The sequence below is a fragment of the Xiphophorus hellerii genome, chromosome 14, assembly GCF_003331165.1.
Source record: "Xiphophorus hellerii strain 12219 chromosome 14, Xiphophorus_hellerii-4.1, whole genome shotgun sequence".
Taxonomy (NCBI): domain Eukaryota; kingdom Metazoa; phylum Chordata; class Actinopteri; order Cyprinodontiformes; family Poeciliidae; genus Xiphophorus; species Xiphophorus hellerii.
In genome coordinates this window covers 23161024-23182346 of record NC_045685.1, presented here as the reverse complement: position 1 = coordinate 23182346, position 21323 = coordinate 23161024, and the positions used below count along the sequence as shown (strand labels likewise).

The window sequence follows — 21323 nt, the reverse complement described above, 5'->3', positions numbered from 1 at the left end:
TAATCTGAGTCCAGCCCTCATGTCTCATAACTATAAAGAAGTAGTGGGACAAAGATAGGACAAAAAGCTGAAAGCTTCAGTTCCTTGAGAGCAGAGCTCTCATTACAGCAGATGAAACCTGATCCATCCATCCATTACACTCTCAGACCTGAACAAGATGCTGAAGTCCCATCTCTAAATGTCACTTTCATTTCTATTCATTAACATCTTATGTTTGACATACGACTGGTTCCTTTGTGGTTTAGCAAAGAACTCCAGGTCATTACAGCAGCTCAGTGTTCATTAATAATAATCTAAATAGATCAGCTCTGATTTTGATCTATACAAATCTGTTTGCATTAGAAGAATGCTGCAAGTGTAAGGATTTAGTCTGAAATTTTTTATCAAATGGTCTCCAAATTGCACCAAATCCACACTCTGGTGAAAGTTAGGCATAGTCAAGTTATCAATAAAATTACCGTTTTTATTCAGCTATTTCTCTGCTTCTATCGGCCAGATGTGATTAAACATCAGAAATCACGGCGACTTTAGACTTGGGCATAGCGCTCCCTGCTGGACACATCCCAGAATTACAAGATTACTGAATTCAAACAGGAGGCGTCACTATTTAAAGGATTGTTTTACTAAGCAGTATTTTGTTAACAGGTAATAAATAAATAAATAAATAAACATATCTTTAAAAATATAATTCATCCAGCACAAATTGACAAAATGTATGCAAATGACAGATAATTACGAAGACTGTAGTTAAATTAAATAGCACATGCACTGTTTTGTCTGTGATAGTTGTGATTTTGAATCACATATTTCTCTTTCCAACAACAACAAAAAAAAAACTTACATGTTGCTATTTTTAAACACAATGAACAATTGATCAAAAGTTTAAAAAAAATACAAACTTTTATTTTATACACACAATTTGCTGCTGCAAATTTGTAAATACATCTATTTTATAACACACAACAATATTTAATCAATATAAATTTTTTATGTATTTTTACTCCCTTTATCTTTGACATGAGATTTGTTTTATGCGTTGTATCGAAAAAAGGGCTCAGAGTGATACCTCATGTCATATCTTCTCTCTGGACGTGCTCTGCCTGTGATTGGTCAAGCAGCTGCCACTTCTTCGGCGCTGATTGGTCCGCCTTGTAGCGTACGTCATGTTCGTAACGCCCTTACCGGAAGTGGCTGCAGACGAGTGTTTTTGTACCAGTGATCATGACCCGCAGAGGGATGTGAAAACTGGGTTGAAATGGGAAACCCAGTCACGTTTCAACGGTTTAAACGACTTTTATGTAGAGATAAGGAGTCGAAGACAACTTACGGTATGATGTTCGCGGTTTACTGGTCGGCTCTGGCCGTAATTTCGTCGGTTGGAGCAGCTAAAACGGACGGAGACGATGATTGGGTTCATCTTCCAAACAGATGTGAAGGTAAAAGTGAAGCTCAGCAGCTGTTAGGGTCACTTTAAGCTCCTCTTTGGGCCATCCGGTCCGCTGCTGGGCGAACAGTCCCGATCTTTACTTTATTTACAGACACGAGATCAATTTTTAATGTCTCTGGATTTGTTGTTGTGTTTGCTGCTGACATGAACTGTTTTTCATTACTTTTCGTCCTGTCACGTGTTTGTCTTTTAAAATGACCAAAAATAACGAGATAATGGTCACAGTCACATGTTTAATTCAATTGTACGTTTATATTTTAAATTATGAGAAGAATTGTTTGCCTACAGAGCACGGATAATCAAAAAAGTGAATCTGTAAATGCATATGAAAAATAAATTGTACCGAAGGGATCACATTTACAGAACGTATAAATAACAATAATAGCTGCTGTTATAGTAATAAGTGTATTTATTTATTTTTTTAAATACGCTGGTAAACATGTATTTAACCAGCGTTCTCATAGTGGCTTAAGGATAAATCAGCTATAAAAATTGGAAAATGTTTGGAATTTGTTTGAAAATCACAAATTATTTTTAATTTCAGAAGTCTATACTCAAGAGCTCATTTCTGAACTAAAACCTGGGCAGTTTGCATATGATCTGAAGACAAATAACCTTTTTTTTTTTCTTTTCAATATTTCTGTCCATAAATTGTAATAATAGTAAAGTCAGATATTATCTGAAGGCTTTTGGTGATAATTGGAGCTTTAGTTGGAATATCTGGAGTAAAGATTTAATTCTGGGACCCTCAGAAATACATTTTAAATCTCTTTATTCATATTTTTCTGTGTTATGAAGCAATTCAAGTTTTATAACTAAATATTTAACCAAATACGTGTAATTGAAAACTAATGAAATCAATAAAAAAGCTGTTAAAAACTGGATAAATTAGATGAGTAAATAATTTGCTAAAATAAATATTAAAAAAATGAATAATAAAAAGCTACATAAATTAAAACTACTTAAGAATCAATCTGTACATTAAAACAATAGATCCAAATTAAATTTACAAATAAAGCTTTAGTATTAAGTACATAAAACAGTTAATTATTTGATCAAATCAATAACCGATAGAAAAGTTGGAATTGTTTTTTTCTGGATCAAAGAAAGATTTTATTCTCCATAATTTTAGACCAATATGCATAACTGAATTTGTTATTTTTGCTAATAAAACGGTAAACTTGAGGTCAAACTGTGGCTGGAAGCAGCAGCTGAAGCTCTGCAGTTTGTGCTGCAGAAAGAAAGAAATTCCCCTCAGTGACGCTTTGGCTCTTCCTGCTTCAGTCTGTAAGTTCGTCAGCATCGAGATGAAGTCGGCCTTCGAAGAGACGGGCAAGACGAAGGCCGTCATCGAGAGCAACTACAACTTCATAGACGGGAAGGGAGCGCCGCCGGTTAAATACGTCAAGTCGTAAGTTTCTCTGCAGCTCTCAGTGAAGCGGTCGGGTTAAAAAGCAGAAATGAGACCTTGATTCTGGCACCAGGGGACGAGAACCCGGTCAGATTCAGTTCCTGTGGAAGAACTCGATATAGAAACGGGCCGAGCTGCTGTCACATCTCAGGAAATACTTTCTGAAATGTTAATTTATCTGCAGCAGCTTGTAGAACAAAAGTACAGAGAAATTTAAGAAGTTTTACTCGCATAATCATTTAGTTTTTCTTCTTAGTTTGAAGCTTGATCTTTAGTTTTGAGGTGATGTTTCTTCTAGCTGATAAGTAACATCTACTCACCACTTTATGTTGCTGCTTCAGTGAACACAGCTCACACTTCAAAAACACCAAATATTACAAAGTATTTTGGTCTAGTTTCTAGTGTATTTAATACACTTGAAGTAAAGTTACAACTAACTTTTCACCAAGCTATGGCAGCTTGTTTTAAGTCAATAATTTCTTAATATTGATGAAAAAGTGCAAGTTACAAGTGAAATATCACTATTTCCTATATCATAACTTACAATATGAGAAAACGTCTTGCTCCACTGGCCGATCATTTCACTTTGTAACTTGAACTTTTTCATCAGTAGTAAGGAATTATAGATTTACAACTAGTTTTAACCATTAATTGTGTCAATTATTTAGATTTTTCTGTTCAAAGTGAACAAAAAACATGGGAATAAGATTTAGGGATGCACGATATATCGGAAGCATCATCGGTATCGGACGATATTAGTCTTTTTTTTTAACATATGGTATCAAGCCGATAAATAAAATATGACGGAAATATTAATATCAGTTTTTGATATCAGCCCAAATGTTTGTATTGGTGCACCCTAATAAGATTAGAATATTAAATTAAACATGTAAAAAAAAAAGTTTTTACAGTAATCTGGTCTTAATGAAAGTATGTTTAGTACCTGCTTAAATGTTTTTTCCAAAATGTATTTTTAATCTGACAAATGAAGCTAATTTACTGACCTACATGTATAATATTGTTTATTTCTTGATGGTGGAGAAAATCAACCAATCCGCTGATGGACATGATTTAGGTAAAGTCCTCAGATCTCGTTGCAGAAAAACATGCAAACAGTGTAGAAAATATGAAGGAGTGAAAAAAATATAAAACTATTCTATTCAAAAATGATTCTTCTCTGGAAGGCTGAGGTGAGAAATGTGGGAGAAAGTCGTTGATTTGTTACCAAAACAGCGATCCGATTTGCATCTTTCTCCTTCTACAGCTCAGGGTAACCGTAAACCAAGCCTAAATCAGACAGCCGTGACCTCTGACCTTTCAGCAGCGCAGCAGTGATAAAGTTTTATCACAAGTTGACCCGAGTCTTTCTGTTGTTTTCCAGAGATCTGCGATTCATCGAGGTTGTGGAGAACGTGTGCCAGAGGCTGCTGGAGTACAACCTGCACAAAGAGAGGAGCGGCAGCAACCGCTTCGCCAAGGTCAGACTGTCTATCTGGGCGTGGTCGGGGGTCAGAGGTCAGGAGTTTAGTCTCATCTAGATCTGAGGTCTGCAACCTTTACGGTCCTGTTTGCCCTCAGTACGGCGAGAAAAACTGGTTCAGAGCCTCAAACATTACATGACCAGATTAGAATTTTTGATAAATATCGTTAAAAAATATTTATTTCTGTTTTTAGGATTTAGAATAAATAAAAACATAAAATAAAAACATTTTCTTCTTTGTGACGTTGACATTTGTGAAAAAATTTCTTCAAAAAAAAAAAAAAAAGAAAGAAAGTCCCCAACCTGATGGCAAGAAACTCAAATCTAAAAATGTATTTCTGGTATTTTAGTGTCATTATGTTTTAATATAAAGCAATTATTCCATGAATAATGGAATACATTTCTGCCAAAATATCTCAACATTTCTAGAAAAATCAAGGAAATTTCTGAGTTTCAAAAGTCGAGAAAATTTTGATGTTTGAAATTTCTAAGTTAAACTAAAAAATAAATTTGTGTTTTTTTTAAATAAATTTAGAAATTTTGAAAACCTTGTTTTTCGTAGAAAATTTCTGAACTTAAATTCAAAATGTCAATAAAATGTTTTTTGTTAGAAATTAACTTTTTTCATAGAGCTGTTATTGCATCTAGATATAAAACTTTAGTTGGTTCTTGGTAAATTTTAGCCAAAGATATTAGGAGTCACTGTGGAAGATCCAAAGTACCACTGGTGGCTCCAGAGCCGCAGGTTGGAAACCCCCCAGATAGCACAGAATGATTGAAACAACATTGAATCAATGTCAGCCAGAAACATTGAATCAACGTTGAACGCTGACATTGAAACAACATTGAAAGTGGTCGGTGACTTGTATGTTGAATCAACGTTAGGGTTTCAACCATAACTGACATTATATCAATGTTGATTCAACCATCATCTGTATGTCAACTTGTATGCATATTTGTGTTGATAGTACATTGAATCAGTTATGTACCAATGTTGATTCTACATTATATCAATGTTGAGACAACCATCATCTGAACGTGGATCTGCATCCGGATGTCTGTTGATCCTACATTGAATCAATGTTGATTCAACACTCATTTGACTGTGGTTCTGCACACATATTTCCGTTGATTCTACATTGAATCAATGTTGATGAAATACTCATTTGACTGTGGTTCTGCACACATATTCCCGTTGATTCTACATTGAATCAATGTTGCTTCGACAGTCATCTGACTGTGGTTCTGCACACATATGTCCGTTGATTCTACATTGAATCAATGTTGATTCACCACTCATCTGAACGTGGATCTGCATCCGGAATTGTCCTGATTCTACATTGAATCAATGTTGCTTCGACAGTCATCTGACTGTGGTTCTGCACACATATTTCCGTTGATTCTACATTGAATCAATGTTGCTTCGACAGTCATCTGACTGTGGTTCTGCACACATATTTCCGTTGATTCTACATTGAATCAATGTTGCTTCGACAGTCATCTGACTGTGGTTCTGCACACATATTTCCGTTGATTCTACATTGAATCAATGTTGCTTCGACAGTCATCTGACTGTGGTTCTGCACACATATTTCCGTTGATTCTACATTGAATCAATGTTGCTTCGACAGTCATCTGACTGTGGTTCTGCACACATATTTCCGTTGATTCTACATTGAATCAATGTTACTTCGACAGTCATCTGACTGTGGTTCTGCACACATATGTCGGTTGATTCTACATTGAATAGGTTAGGAATCAACGTTGATTCAACCTTCATCTGAACGTGGTTCTGCACGCATATTTGTGTTGATTCTGCATTCAATCAATGTTTATTCAACCATCATAACCATCATCCTGAAATAAACCACATAAAAACACCATGGCATTGCTTAAATATTTTATTTAATTTCAGTCTTCTGGCCGTCCCTTTGGTTGCCTTTCAATGCCTCCCTCCCGGTCTGGTGCATAGCGAAACCATTTCTTTACTGTTTCGCTGTAATTTTGATCAGTTAGGCCTGGTTCGAATTGACGAGCAGCAACTGAAAGACACAAAAGAACATCATTACGATGGAGGGTATCTCACATAAAATTCCTTATTATCCCCTACCCTCACTTTGTTTAGATTCTGATTCACCAACAGTCTCATTTCCTACAATTAAAATTCAAAGCCCTTTTCCAGTAGAGGAAGCTCACCTAATATGCACTCTTGCAGGATTGTGTCCTTGAATGGCTTTTTACTCTGGGAATGCCTATGTTTCTTCCCAGCCCAGTTGAACTGACTTGCCAGGGCATTTCTCATACAAGTTGTCAACATTCTTCTTATCATGTTGGCTGAATTGGTGCCTCCTACTAGAGCCAGTCGAGCAATCTACATCAGAGACAAGTACATGAAGGCATAGCATTACACAGCAGCATTATATCATGTAAATTAAAAACACAGCAGAGACATAACCTTGTTTTGATACTGTATTTATGCTTATGCACTGATATTCCACTCCATAGTGTTCATTCATGGTCATGGATATTAGCGTTATTAACCATCCTGGTCCCAATTTGGGTTAGGTCAAAATTTAAATCATCTATGTGAATAATTGCAAAATGTTTCATAAATAGCACATCTACAAGCTCTGTGACATGTTCAGAACTTGTAGATTACAATTTGTGTTCAAGTAGCTAAAGAGCTAACATTTTGCCCTTAGTAAAAGACTCACACTGACATAATCTACATTGATGCTGATCAGTCTTTCAAATGAATTACCATCTTTTGACGCACTGTCTCTTCAATCAGTAATGACTCCGCTTTACTGAAATCTTCTTCACTTTCAATTGGCAGCTGGAAGGGGAGTACAAGGTTTGCTGGTCCTTGTGTGCTACCTGGTGTAATGTTACTCTGAGCCAAATTGTTCTTAATGAATTGGACATCTCTGGATAGATCCTTCACAATCACAAGAGCTTCAGCAAGCATCGATGTCATCTTATGGATAGCGAGGTCTTCAGGAGAACATTAAAAATCTTTAAGTGCAACATCAAAATAACCTGAAAATGACACATTACAAATACATTATGTCCAATAGACTTGCCTCTCAAAAGCTGCCCATTATTGCTGGCCCTTTGTGTGGTTGCATCTGCAAAACACAAATATTCATGCACAGAAGTTTAAAGGTTAGGTGCCAAAATGACACCGACTTTCTTTAGGTGTGAAATGTTTCCTACAGATCTTTTATAGATAAGGACATTTCTGCATCTAATCAGGAGAGAACTCTGATGAGTGGAATACACAAGATCACAATGGCAAAAAGAAAATACTGTCAGGGCTTTGTGTTATGTTTGCCTTTAAAAGATAATGCATAAGTGTCAAAGCATTTAAAGAGTTGGTGTCATTGCTCACACAGATGTGAGCAATGACCACAGTTCAAATATAGACACAACCTCACACATTCAGATCACAAACTGTCTACAAATGTTGGATGACTGTCTTGATACCTTCGAAACCTTGATTAGGCGCTGAATCCAATACATCATTCTGGTCGGAGTTTGCTTTTAAGTGAATAAGAAATGCAAAAACTTAGCTAAAGTGAATTCATTAGTCAACACAGATCACTGTATATGTATGTAGTAAAGTGGGTTACTCTGTGATATATCCAATGGCAGCCTATTTTGTGCACATTGTGAGAGACCAGGGCGATGGTTATACTGCCTTGAGCTGCATCCAGACAACCCTGTAGATATAGTTACATTTCGCAATAGTTTACAAGTGTAAACACAAGATACATAATCTAAATGTTTGATCAAACTAACTAATTAGCCAGAATCACTAAGATACCCATCACTATTACTGAAAGAGTACAGTATCATACCAATACTTGTACTTTGTCGCTGTGGATTCTGCAACTTGTGGTACTGGACACAGTGGGCTGTAGCAAAACCTGGCATCTCAGCTTGAACACAAAGTAGGAAATACACAAAGCAGTGAGGTTATTACTGTAACCTTCCATATGAGAAAATGTGAGACTTACATTCAGCTGACTGCTCTATATTTAAAGCATTGCTTTGACATCACAGTCTTATGAGACTGCTTGACGACTCACCATTAAGAACTTCATCAGCTAGTGATTGTTGGTAGTTGCTAGCAACAAGATCTACTAAGAAAAATAGGAAATAATTAAGAGCTAAAACTATACACAATTAGTTTTAGCTCTAAGTGCTAAAACTATACACAATTTCAGCAAGAAACACAATTTCAATCAAATTAAAATGTCCTTTTATTGGTACACTGTTATATGTAATTCCTTTTGTGACTGTGTAGAAGTGAGCATAGTGTCAATATAAAGGAAACAATACCTGGACAGGTGGTTTGGCAAAACGCTTTCTTTTTGCACTGCTACTCTGATGGTCTTCAGAATCAGAATGCATAAACTGCTGATTTGGCCTACAAAACATTATGATAATACACTATATGAATATTACAACTGTAGTTAAGATACTACACTTATTAGTCAAGGCTACCGTCTGAATACATGGACACTCTGGCCACTTTGAGCCATCCTTTTAGCAGTGGTTGTTATTTTCTAGTTGCAACGCCCTAGGGAAAGTTATCACTGTGATAAAGTTAGTAATGTACCTGGATATTCTTTTTTGGCGGATAGCTCCTTCATCATGAGATTCAATTTCAGATGTTGGACACATTGTGGTGTTATATTTTGTCTCTCGTTTTTTCGCCTCATCAAGGGTCTCTGTAAAGAGCAGAGGGTAAATGCCAATTTGCATGTCTGCAGTCCAGTGCAGAACTACCCTAACAGCTCCTTCCCAACTCCCAAAATACAGAACAATCACACCTGTGTGAAGCGCTACTATCATACATCATCTCATTCTGGCCAATCACTATTTGCCTCCTCACATTTGTCTTCTCTGATTTTACATACACAAAACATCTCAGCTGGACCTCTGAGGTACCAGCGCTTTATTATAATTATATATATTGTTTACTTGGTTTAATGTAGCCTCCTAAACAAACTTTTGCATCTGTAATGTCATGTCCCAATAGATAAACATACTTGAAAAGAAGGAAATATTGAGCTGATTTATCTATAACATGACAGCACGACTGTGTAGAACAGCTGTGCATGTGTTGCACCAGTTACTCACCACACGTAATGAGGACTCGTACATCCGTATAGGTGATCCATTTGTCGTCTGGTTGCATTCCGTCTCGAAGGGCTTTCTTGAGTGTTATGTGTTTTGGGGGCCATAACAGCGTCTGTTCCTCAGCTTTAAACCAGCTCTCTAGAACTACTGCTGTCCCACCATTTGGGAACTGTACAACTGACCACAGTGCCTCTCTACTCATCTTCGAAGGGCTAGGGATGAAATGAGAGCTACTCATGATATCTCCTTACAGGTCATCCCCATTTCACTCTTCAAAGCCAAAGTGCACTACAGACATTGTAGTTTTTGGCCAGTCAAACATGTTATTTGCACAGGTAAGTATTAGATAAATGTTATTTTTAGGTAATTTATGCCATGATATACATCTCAGTTACAGATACTGCACTTTGGCAGGGCAGCATGACTATGCTAAATGAAGTAGTGGTATTACAATGGCACCATCCATGTCTGGACAGAGAAGGCATTTGCGCTTGATAGAGGCCAGTCCAACTACCCCTATATTTTCTTTCAAGCCACTGACTTTGTATGTGCCAATGTATGATGATTCACAGGGATACATGTAATATGGCTGTTTGTGTCCGTACATTCTGACGATTATATATGTATCCTCTTCTGATTTAATAATATTCTCTATTAATGCAAATCCATCTCCAACTTCAACACAATTGTCCCCTTTCTTTGTGGACAAAGTAAACCGATGAGTGGAGACCTTCCTGTACTGTTGTGAAGAAATAAACTGTGTGGGGACTGGACCATCAATGTGGATGTTAAGCAACTTTGGATAATCTCTAGAACATGTGGGTCCAACATGTGAGGTTTCAGACAACCTTTTAACTACCTGTTGTAGTGTCTGATGTGGCTTGCGTAGAAGATGCTTAATTTGACCAAGACAATTCTCAAAAGGAAATCCTGATATATTATCTAGATTGCCGAACCTCCTGTATTCTTCAGCCAAATGAGTAAGCTGGTGTATATTGTACACAATTTCATCTTTTCCATATAATTCCCCAAAGTGTTCAACAAAAGCAACCATCAACTTTTGTGCAAAGGCTAACATTTCCTCAGATATACTAGGGGACAGCAACATGTACATTCCAACGGAAAACAACATAAAATTGTCATACAGCTCACTGGGGAGTGAATCCTTCAAAACAACAGGACCCCAATATAACATGAAGGATCGGAACTCAGTAGCTTTCCACCGATCTATCTCCGACAGTCCCCTTGGTTTACGGTTAAACTCAGAAGGCGTGTAGAAACGTAGCTTTAGGAGTTTATCTGAAATGCCTGCTGCAGTTTGGGAAGGAAACTTTGTTGCTAAATGTTTCCCCTTTAACCATATATGAAGCATTTTCCTTGTAACTCCGAGACAACAGACATGCATGTAATCTGGTGGAAACATAGAAACCATCTTAACTAAACCAGATAAAGGGCTCTTTCCAATGTGATGTTCCTCATCAACCATGTCAGAGAAACTGGAGTCTGTCCTAAGTTTATGCTTTGTTTCAGGAAATGTCATTTTATTCATCCATACACCCTCCTGAAAGCATTTGTCACAACCTGAATAGCCATTGAATCCTTTGACCTGCTTAATATAAGCTCTTGCCGGCGCATCACAAATAAAGGCAGAAATTTCTACATTAAATTGCTTACCATTATAAATAATGCCATTACACAATACATTCTGAAGATCTTTGACAAACTGAGCCAGGTACTCAAAAACACTCACTGGCTTGCTTAGACCACAAAAAATGCCTACAACAAATGGGGACTTTGTGTAGTCACATGTCAGACATCCAAGTATGGGCCAAAACTGAAGTTTGGAACTTTTAAATAAAGGTAAGCCATCTATATTAAACTGGATATTAATAGTAGTCATAGTTGATGGTACACACAAACATGCCAACCGTGAAAGCACCCCTTTGACTATTCCAAAATGATAATAATCTCCCCCTTGAATTGTAGTGATGGGCACATTTCTGGGTGTTCCAAGCAATGTTCTCCCATCTTTTGGTAGGGTAGGGTGAAACATTGTCAAAATAGACAGCAAAGATGACAGTGCAACCAGAGAGATTGAATAGGATGTTGCCCAATACTTTAAACTTATCCTGAGCAAATCATTATTGTCATCACTGTCAAGCTCATCCTCCACTATACTTTCAAAATGTGCTTCTGACTCACCTGGCAAGTCAGTATTTTCATTCACAGCACTGATAGTTAGTCGTCTGTTTAGTGGCAAGTCTGAAATATCTTGAAAAGGTAGTACATCCAACCTGCACTGACAAGAGGCTGCAACATGATATTTCGTCTGTTTCTTCCTTGGATTAGCATTAACTATTAACTTATACTCGGTGAGGATTTGCTGCTCTGTCTCTTTCAATAATTTGTTAACTCTACGTCTTTTAGCCCGAGAAGAAGCCGACATCTTAAAGAGTGTGGTGGTGCTTTACTCTAATGTAGACGAACTGCACCTGTTTACCTACAATTGTCTTCTTTCTTTAAAGCTGTTATATTTAAATATAGCTGGAAAGATAAAGAAAGGAGATGAAGAGATTCAGAATAAGATGCTGCATTTTAATATGCAAGATGAAACAAGCCGAAACATATTTGTACAATTAGATCCATATCAAGAAAGGCAATTATTATAATGCGAAAGTTACTGTTCATTTTAAAATACCAGCATAAGCAAATGCCTCACTATAGCAGGACCAAGCATCCTGAGACCTCACAAAGTGTACAATCCAACTTTAGTGTTATCAAAATCTGATTTAAAGTTAGTTTTTCAACATAATTATGCCATCACTGCTTATTTCCCTACCAAGCTGCAACTTAAGCGCAACACAATGCAGTTGGTTTATAATAAATAGGTTAAGATCAAGGTAGATTGGCCACACTTACCACAAAAGTGCTGGGGGTTGAATAATTAAATTCAGAAACAGGTTGCACCAATCCTGCTGCAAAGGGGCTATGTGGTTGGGACATACCAGTCATGAAATGGGGGAGGTGGACCACCTAACTCCTTTTAGTGACTTCTATGTGTTTTTGTGTCAACATATCACACATACATAGTCAGTCATAACATTTACAGACAAGTAAGAAGATGTACAGGACAGAATTACAACCCAATGTTACCAACACATACTACTTAAATTATAATGTGAGTAACCCTCACAAAAAATAAAAGTAGTTTCACCCGGAGTCAAAGGAGGAGAGGAGGAGAGTAGAAAGGGGGAGGGAGGTTGAGGGGTAGACAAGCCAGGTGAGAGGTGAAGGGTGGAGGGAGAGGGGTTGGGGGTTAGAATGTGAGAGTGAAGTGGAGGGGTGTAATAAACACCCCTCCACTTTTAGAACATTTAGATTACTAGTTCTTCCCCAAATCTTGTCCTCAATCAAACTGACCTGCGTGTTTTCAGTTCAGCAAAACCCTGTTAATCAGATGTCAATTAATATCATGTGTGCTGAATTAGGGAAATGCCTAAAACTTGTAGTGCCTGGAGGACCAGTGCTGAAACACACTGGACTCGACGTTGGCGGCATTTCATTTATTTGATGTTAACCACAAAACATCATTGATTTAATGACACAGTTTCAACATTAGTTAATTGGCTAGAATTTAATGGTTGTTTTATAGTTGATCCACCATCAATTGTCGACCTCAAACATACATGAAACCTTTGTGATAATAATTCAACATTGAATTAACATCGTGTGCTATCTGGGTAGTTCTTTCCCAAACCTTGTCCTCAATCAAACTGACCTGCGTGTTTTCAGTTCAGCAAAACCCTGTTAATTAGATGTCAATTAAAATCATGTGTGCTGAATTAGGGAAATGCCTAAAACTTGCAGGGCAGTGTGCCTGGTGCCGGTGCTGAAAAACACTGGATTCAATTTTGGCATTTCAATCAATGGATGTTAATTGGCTAGAATTGAATGGTTGTTTTATAGTTGATCCACCATCAGTTGTCGACCTCAACCAAACATGCAACCTTTGTGATGGTAATTCAACATTGAATTAACATATATTCCAACAAGCCAACAGCGAAGCAGCTGTGTAGTTGGGCTATCCCACTCATGTAAACGGTGGGGGTGGACCGCTCCACTCCTTTTAGTAAGTTGTAGATGTTTTTGTGTCAATATATCACACACACACAGTCAGTGAGAATTGTTATGAACAAGTAAGAAAATGTACAGAAAGGAATCAGCACCCACTATCCTCTACAGTGCTTAATTTAAATGTGATAACCCCCGCTCAGTAATAAAATGCTCTGACCCAGAGCTCTGATGAGGAGGAGAGGAGGGGAAGGGGTGAGGCAAAACAGCTGACATTGATTCAATATTGATCAGATGTTGATCAGACATCGGCATTTCAGTCATTAGATTTCAACCACAAAACAACATTGATTCAATGACACAGTTTCAACACTGGTTACTTGGCTAGAGGTGGATGGTTGTTTGATGGTTGATCCACCGTCATTTGTCGTCTTCAACCAGAAATCAACCATTAATCAGACTTCGGCATTTCAGTGATCAGATTTCAACCACAAAACAACGTTGATTCAATGTCACAGTTTCAACGGTTTGATTGGATGGTTGTTTGATGGTTGATCCACCGTCATTTGTCGACTTCAACCAAAAATCAACGATTCTAACTATTTTTCAACGTTGATTTAACATCATGTGCTATCTGGGCCCTGATCCAGATCAGGTTTTTGGATGCTGGATGTTTTCTAGACAAACAGGAAGAGTTTTAAATGAAATTGGACTTTTTTTTTAGGATTTTTAAAAATGTTTCATTCCTCATCTGTGGAGCTTTTTTTGTCTGAATACATTTGGAAAAGAGAAAATATCCTTAAGAAGACAGTTTCCGGTGATTCCTGACCGGATGTGTGTATGCGTGCGGGCGTGGTGTGTGTGTGTGTGTTGGTGTGTGGGTGTGTGTGCGTGTGTGTGGGTGTGTGTGTGTGCGCAGGGCATGTCGGAGACGTTCTCCACCCTTCATGGCCTGGTGCACAAGGGAGTGAAGGTGGTGATGGATATTCCCTATGAGCTTTGGAACGAGACGTCTGCTGAAATCTCCGACCTCAAGAAACAGGTGTTTGTTTTGTTTTTGCTTCTTTTAAAATGTACCATGTATGAATAAACAGATTAAAAATTTTAATTAAAAAGGATGAAATAATAACAGAACATAAAATATTTATTATTTGCCAATAACAACTGGGTGTTTTCTACAACAGAGTATTAGGGCCAGAATAAAATGATTTTTAATTATTTTTTTTATTTATTTATTTTTTTTTAATGAAAAAAGTTGTTTTAAACTGAAAAAAGCTTCGATAGTGTTATCAAGTTCTGACGGGACCAGTTCAGCAAATCCATCCGGTTCTTACTTCGAAATAAACTCAGTCGTTTGCAAAATCGTTTCAAAGTTCTGCTACTGATAACTTATAGAAATAATAACTTCAGAAGACGCTCAGCATTTCTTATTTTAATATTTAGTTTTTGTATAGGAGTTTTTCTAAAATTACTATTTCATTCTCCAAGTATTATGACTTTACTTTGTTACTATAAGTTTATTCTTGCAAATTGTGACTTTTTTTTAAGTAACTCTTCGACTTTATTCCTGTTTTACGGCTTTATTTTTGTAAATCGCAACTTCCGTCAGGTAATTCTCAAACTTCATTCTCGCATTACTACGACGTCTCACTTTGTTAAAACCTTATTCTCGTATTATTGCAACTTTATTCTATGGTTTTGCTACGACTTCATTCTCAAACTTTTATTATTGCGACTTTATCCTCATTTTGCTACAACATCTTTACAGTCCTGGTAAAACAAATCGGAGAAAACACACTGTAAATTCAAAATGGCGCGCCCGGATCTCGTTTTTAAAGAACAGTTTGTGAGTGTGTGTTGACGTCTGAGCCCTGTTGCATTTCCTGTGTGTGTTTCCAGTGTGATGTGATGGTGGAAGAGTACGAGGATGTGATTGAAGACTGGTACAAAGGGAACCAGGAGGAAGACCTGACCACTTACCTGTGTGAGAAACACGTCCTGAAAGGAGGAGACAAAGGTAAACAAACTCAATATGATCTCAAGTTGTTGTTTGTTTTTCTGCTGACTGAATGTTTTCCCTTCGGCTGTTCTGGATTTAGAAATCTCGCTCAGCTCCTCAAGCTGGAGAAATGTTTCCACTGGCAGGATCGCACATAGCGGAGATTAAAAATCCCCTCTGGCCCGAGTTCACACCACATTTTTCTTGTCCTTTTTCAGCATTCCCAAGTTTAAAGGAGCATATTAACAGGGGGAAAAAGTATAATTTATTTCCACTTGCCTTAAAAAGTTCCTCGGTTTGCAGATTTTGTGACTTTAAATCTTTATTTTTTTCAGAACACCTTGTTTGGTGTACAGCAAAATGTGAAATAAAAACGAATTTACAAGAACAGCTGGACCTTAAATGTTTCTCTGCTCCGGTTGCGTTTGAGCAGCAGAAACATGTGAAACGTACCGAACTGAAGCAGAACTGATGTCATAAAATGCATTTTGGGAGCGGTGAGCCGCTGGTTCTCAGGAGTTTATTTATATGCAGCGACCAGAGCCAAAAAACTTCTGATCCAGGAAAATCCCCTGCTGGAAACACGAGCACGAAAACCTCCAGAGCACATTCTGACTTCAGCTAACATTTTCACCAGTTGTTGCTTATTTGATGCAGTAACAGCCTAAATATTCACTCCGTCTTTGCACCATGTGCTAAGATAAACTAAGTCTGATGTATGGAAGACAATAAATGAAGGCTGCAGATCCATTTAACAACTTCAAATGTCAGAATATTTTTTGGTTTAGTTTGTCATTAGGACCACATTTTATTTTTTTCCCCCCTTTTCCACAATTATCAAATGTTTCATTCAAGAAATTATCTTTTATTGTCTTTTTGGTAAAATTTTACATCAAATTTGTTTGGTTCTTTAATTTAAATATATTTCAGATCTATTTTATTTAAGAAAAAGGGGAAAAATAACTGTTTATGTTAGAATAGAAACAGATGCTTGGATGTTGCACAGTCATTTCTAGAACTGCAACTTAAGAATATTTCAGTAATCGAATCTCGTATCGATTATTTTGACGAGTAATCAGATAGGAAGTTGCCGCACTCTGCAGAATTTTCATCTGAGCTTTTTTTTTCTCCATTAAAATACATATTAAAAAAATGTTAATAAAAAATTATTCAATTTCTTTTTTGAACAAGAAAATGAATATTTTATTGCCCAAAATGCAGTATGACTAATTACGTCATTAATTTTACTGAAGCCAGTTCAGATGATAGAAACAGACGGTGAAACCAGACTGTTGTTCTACATTTATTAATCCTTATTTTAGTTTAGTTTCTGTTAAATCACACGGTGCAGTCAACAATCATCGAAGCATCAACTTTAGTACTTTGTATATTCTGCTGTTTCTATGAATAAAACCTTAAAATTAATTGAATTTGAACATATTATGTTGTTGTATTCAGGTACTTTTGTGACTTTATTCTCATAAGATTAGGACTTTATTCTCATTTTCTGACTTTTCTCCTGTAAATTACAACTTCATTCAGGTTATTTTACAACTTCATTCTTGTATTCCACACTTCTGAACCCTTATTTTAGTTTTAGTTTTACGAGATATTGCTCATCTCGACAGCAACTTTAGGTCTTTATGGATTTGGTCATTTTGAAGAATAAAAGCTTAAAATTAAGCCAATTTAAACACCTTGCATTGCTGCTGCTTCAGTTAATTTCCCAACTTTATTCTGGACATGACTTTATTCTCCTTTTACATCTTTATTCTCGTAAATTGCAACTTCAGTCAGATAAATTTTATAATTTTATTCTTGGAATATTCTGACTTTATTCTCCTTTGACAACTTTATTTTTTATAAATAACTTAATTCCGGTAATTTTATGACTTTTATTTTTGGATTCTACCTTTATTAATCCTTATTTTTGTTTCATTTTTGTTAAATTACACAATAAGACATTTATCATCCGAACATTAACTTTAGGACTTAATAGATTTGGCCTTTAACTGTTCAATTAATAACTCTTTAAAATTAAGCTCTTTTTAATTTTTTTCTCTTCCTTGTTTCCATGTTAAACATTTTTGTCTCTAATTTTGTTCCTTCTCACACTTTTGCCCACTTCCTCCGTCCAGCCTGCCTGAACGAGAACTGGACTCCAAAGAAGAAAGGAGACCAGGCAGCTATTGCAGAGGACAAGAAGAAGAAAAAGAAGAAGGGAGGCAAGAAAGGAGGAGAGAAGGGAGACGGAAGCTCAGACGGAGAGAAGACGACCAAGAAGAAAAAAAAAGAGAAGAAAGTGAAGAAGAAGAAAAAGAGCAAAGCTCCAGTGGAGAAGTCGGACGGAGGGCAGACGTCGGATGAGGAGATCCAGCCTCAGGTGCCTCTTTCTGGGCAGAAAACGGAGCTGTGAGCCGCTGGATTTCCCTCTGGATTCTCCTGCCTGCTTCAAACTGCAGCTGTCGTCTAAACAGGAAACATGCTGAACAAGCACTTTCTGTTAGAGTTTTAAAGTCCTTTAAGCCAGAACGTTATTGTTGTTTTAGGACTTCATGGCAAACAGTTTTAATTTAAAAGTACCTTTTTGGTATTTGTCGGACGGTTCGTTTTCATCCTATTGTCTACATCCACTAATCAGAAGGAATGGCATTTAAATTTGGGAGCCTTTAATTAATGAATTTATTACACAACAAGACTCTTCAGTTATTTATAAAAACAAAAATTAGTGTCTTTTGGTCTGCTTGGGTCATTAAGATCATGATTCTGTTGAAAAACTCAGTTTTGCCCCAAATTTATGTGACGTGAATCTAAAATCACGACTGAAAGATGAGATTATATAATTTATGACTGAAAATCAAGTATAATCTAATTCTGCTTTCTTTTAAAAGATGCATTTCTAATGGTTTTCTGATTGTAAATTAAACTTCTTGGGAAATGAAAACTGAGGTCTGAGTCTAGAAAGCAAACTTTCACTTTAAAGTTGTGAAACTTTTGTCATATTTTGCTACAGATCGTCTCCTAACAAAGTGACTCGTTCGTTTCCTATTCTCTGTTTTCATATCAGTAAATTCCTGAGAGCTGGACCTTTAGGTACATTAATTTGTGTTTAAGTCTGTTTTTGTGCACTGTACAAAAGCTGCTATCTAAGGTGTGTGTGGTTGACCTCAGCTGTTGCATTTTTCTGTGTGTTTTTATGAGATTTTTACTCTGAAGTAAGATGTTGGTGTTGATGTATTGGAGCTGGAACTATTTGAAACTCTGCAAACATTGGATGAATTAAAGCAGGTCAATATGTTGCCTCATTTTATGTGGTTGTAGAAGATTGTTTTTTTGAGATAACTTGGTTTGAATTTGTTTCAAAATTATTAAATTTAGCCTTTTAAAGTTATGATGTAGTGTCCTAATTTGGCCACTAGGTGGAGCCTGAGTTCAGGTTCACAAACTGCAGGTTCCTTTAAAATACCAATGGAATTTTTGCAATTTGTCTTAAATTTGAAAATAAAACAAACTTTATCAGGAAGTTAACTTGAATTAAAAAGCAGAACTGTATTATAATTCATTTTTTTAGGGAAAAGACTATCTAAAACCAACCTGTCCTTATTTAAAAAGATATTTGCAATTCAAATTACCCTTAAAGGGTTCGTTTGTGCCAGACCTAGTTGTACAACCAAACCCCAAGTTGAATTATATGTTAATATATTCTGAATATGTTCGCTGTACATATTCAGCGATATGTACAGCGAATATGTGTCTCAGCTTACTGGGACTCTCAGTAAGCTGAGAGTCCCAGATATTTGTAAGTTTCTATGGACAAATTATTGGCTAGAAAAGGTAATGGGACTGGATACATAGGTGAGTTAAAAACGCATGCATTCTGTTTTCTGAACATTAATTATTAAATAATTTGCCTTCACGGTGTACTCTGTATACCTGTAAACATCTGCCAAAAACAGAATCTGGCGTAAAATCGCTCCCGTTTCAAATCTCGACGCCATTATTGTTAGCAAAGATGGCGGCTAGCTAACCGTTTCCAGTTATCCTCTAACAATGTCTTAGCTACTTGCGTTTAAACAAGAATAAATGTAGTTTTAACAAGTTTTCCCACTTGTTAAACAAATGGGATCGCAACATCTTCTAGCTCACTGCTATAAAATGAAGAGAGAGAAATAACAATAAAAGTGATTAATGTCCTCAGTTGGACGTTAATTAGCGCCGAAACCTGAACACTGGATTCTACACTTCATCTTTTCGGACAAGGAGTCATAAGCTGATCCTTTCATTATTACAGCTGTTCATATTAGCCAGCTTTGGCTGAGATGTTGTCTGTTGAATTTTTGCATCACAAACTGAGTTTGAATGAATCTACCATTTGTGTAGAACAATCTAGTCCAGGTTAGTTCCTACAAGTCTGAACCGGAAGTGACGAGTGCCGGTAGGCAAACAGAGGACAAAGCATAGAAAAACCATATGGCTTCCAGACCATCCATCCATCCGTCCATCCATCTTTCCATCCAATTTCCATCCATCCAATTTCCATCCATTTCCTGTACACCCTTGTCCCTTGGAGGGGTCGGGAGGTGCCGGTGTCTATCTCCAGCTAACGTTCCGGGCGAGAGGCGGGGCCACCCTGGACAGGTCGCCAGTTCGTCGCAGGGCAGCACAGGACACACAACCATGCACACACACACACACACACACACACCTAGGGAGCATTTAGAGAGACCAATTAACCTGACAGTCATGTTTTTGAACTGTGGGAGGAAGCCGGAGTACCCGGAGAGAACCCAGGCATGCACAGGGAGAACATGCAAATTCCGTGCAGAAAGACCCCGGGCCGGGAATCGAACCCGGGACCTTCTTGCTTCAAGGCAACAGCTCTACCACTGTGCAGCCCCAGACCAGCTTCCAGACCCACAAAAAGAAAATGATTTTTTTATGAGTATGATATAGAATTTGGCTCATTTATTGTTGTCATAGCAACTCCATAGCAGTTGTCACAACAGAGATGGATACCTATCAAGACAGCCGTCAGCTACAAAGTGTGACATCACATGAGGTCTATGTATAGCAAATTCAAGATACTCAACCCTGTTGTGAAAAATGAGGTGGAGTTGGAAGCTGCAGTCAAAGGGAAACTTTGGGTTATTTGACGATTATTTCAACAATTCATTGATTAATTGTTGTTTTACATGAAAAGCAGGTGCTGACTTGTAAAATAATTTGATTTAGGACATCATAGTGGTTTTTAAAGTAATTTTCCCTTCTGTGATGGAGCTAATGGTGATGCACATCAAATATTATGATCTAATTGAGCTTTCCTGCAGTACCGCATTTGAGCCGTAGGTGTCACCCCATCATTTGTTTTAGTGACATCTTCTATATTGCTTTGCACTTGACCAGCAGCCAAATCCACTTAACCAGACTAAATGAAATAGTGTGCGTGTGTGTAGGTGGGTGTGTTTCCAAAGTTAATTCAGTCCGTCAGCTTTCTCATCCCCTTTCAACATTTTGTTTATGTCTCTCTCTCTCTGTGTGTGTATGCTTGTGTTTTGTGTTAGAATTGAGATATCTCCTGCTATCACTCGACAGGTGTGTGTATTTTTACATATCCACCATTCATATAAAAAAAATTTTTGTCTGAAATGTGTGTGTGTGTGTGTGTGTGTGAGGTCCTGAATGTGTTTATTTATTGAATAATTCACAGCTGGGTGTTTATAGAAGAAACTGTGGCCTCAGAGCTGCAATAACACAGGGCAAATATTGT

The 21323-nt window shown here is 37.1% G+C and overlaps 2 protein-coding genes across 3 annotated transcripts; one reads left to right on the top strand and one right to left on the bottom strand.

Moving 5' to 3' along the window:
- Positions 1–1174: 1174 nt before the first annotated feature.
- cnpy3 (canopy FGF signaling regulator 3) lies at positions 1175–18947 on the top strand. The gene is made up of 6 exons (XM_032583590.1): positions 1175–1436; positions 2732–2858; positions 4240–4336; positions 14477–14599; positions 15457–15574; positions 17695–18947. The coding sequence occupies exons 1-6, from the start codon at positions 1256–1258 to the stop codon at positions 17970–17972; spliced, it is 924 nt and encodes a 307-aa protein (XP_032439481.1). The 5' UTR covers positions 1175–1255; the 3' UTR covers positions 17973–18947.
- On the bottom strand, positions 6222–8626 carry LOC116732975 (uncharacterized). 2 transcript variants are annotated; one of them, XM_032583592.1, is made up of 8 exons: positions 8430–8626; positions 8199–8279; positions 7971–8060; positions 7825–7878; positions 7422–7466; positions 7100–7332; positions 6535–6709; positions 6222–6380 (listed from the first exon to the last, which is right to left on the bottom strand). In XM_032583592.1, exons 2-8 carry the CDS (start codon positions 8272–8274, stop codon positions 6250–6252), a joined length of 804 nt encoding a protein of 267 aa, XP_032439483.1. In that variant the 5' UTR covers positions 8275–8279; positions 8430–8626; the 3' UTR covers positions 6222–6249. The 2 variants fall into 2 exon arrangements, with proteins under 2 accessions (XP_032439483.1, XP_032439484.1); XM_032583593.1 differs by lacking the exons at positions 7825–7878; positions 7971–8060.
- Positions 18948–21323: the final 2376 nt, after the last annotated feature.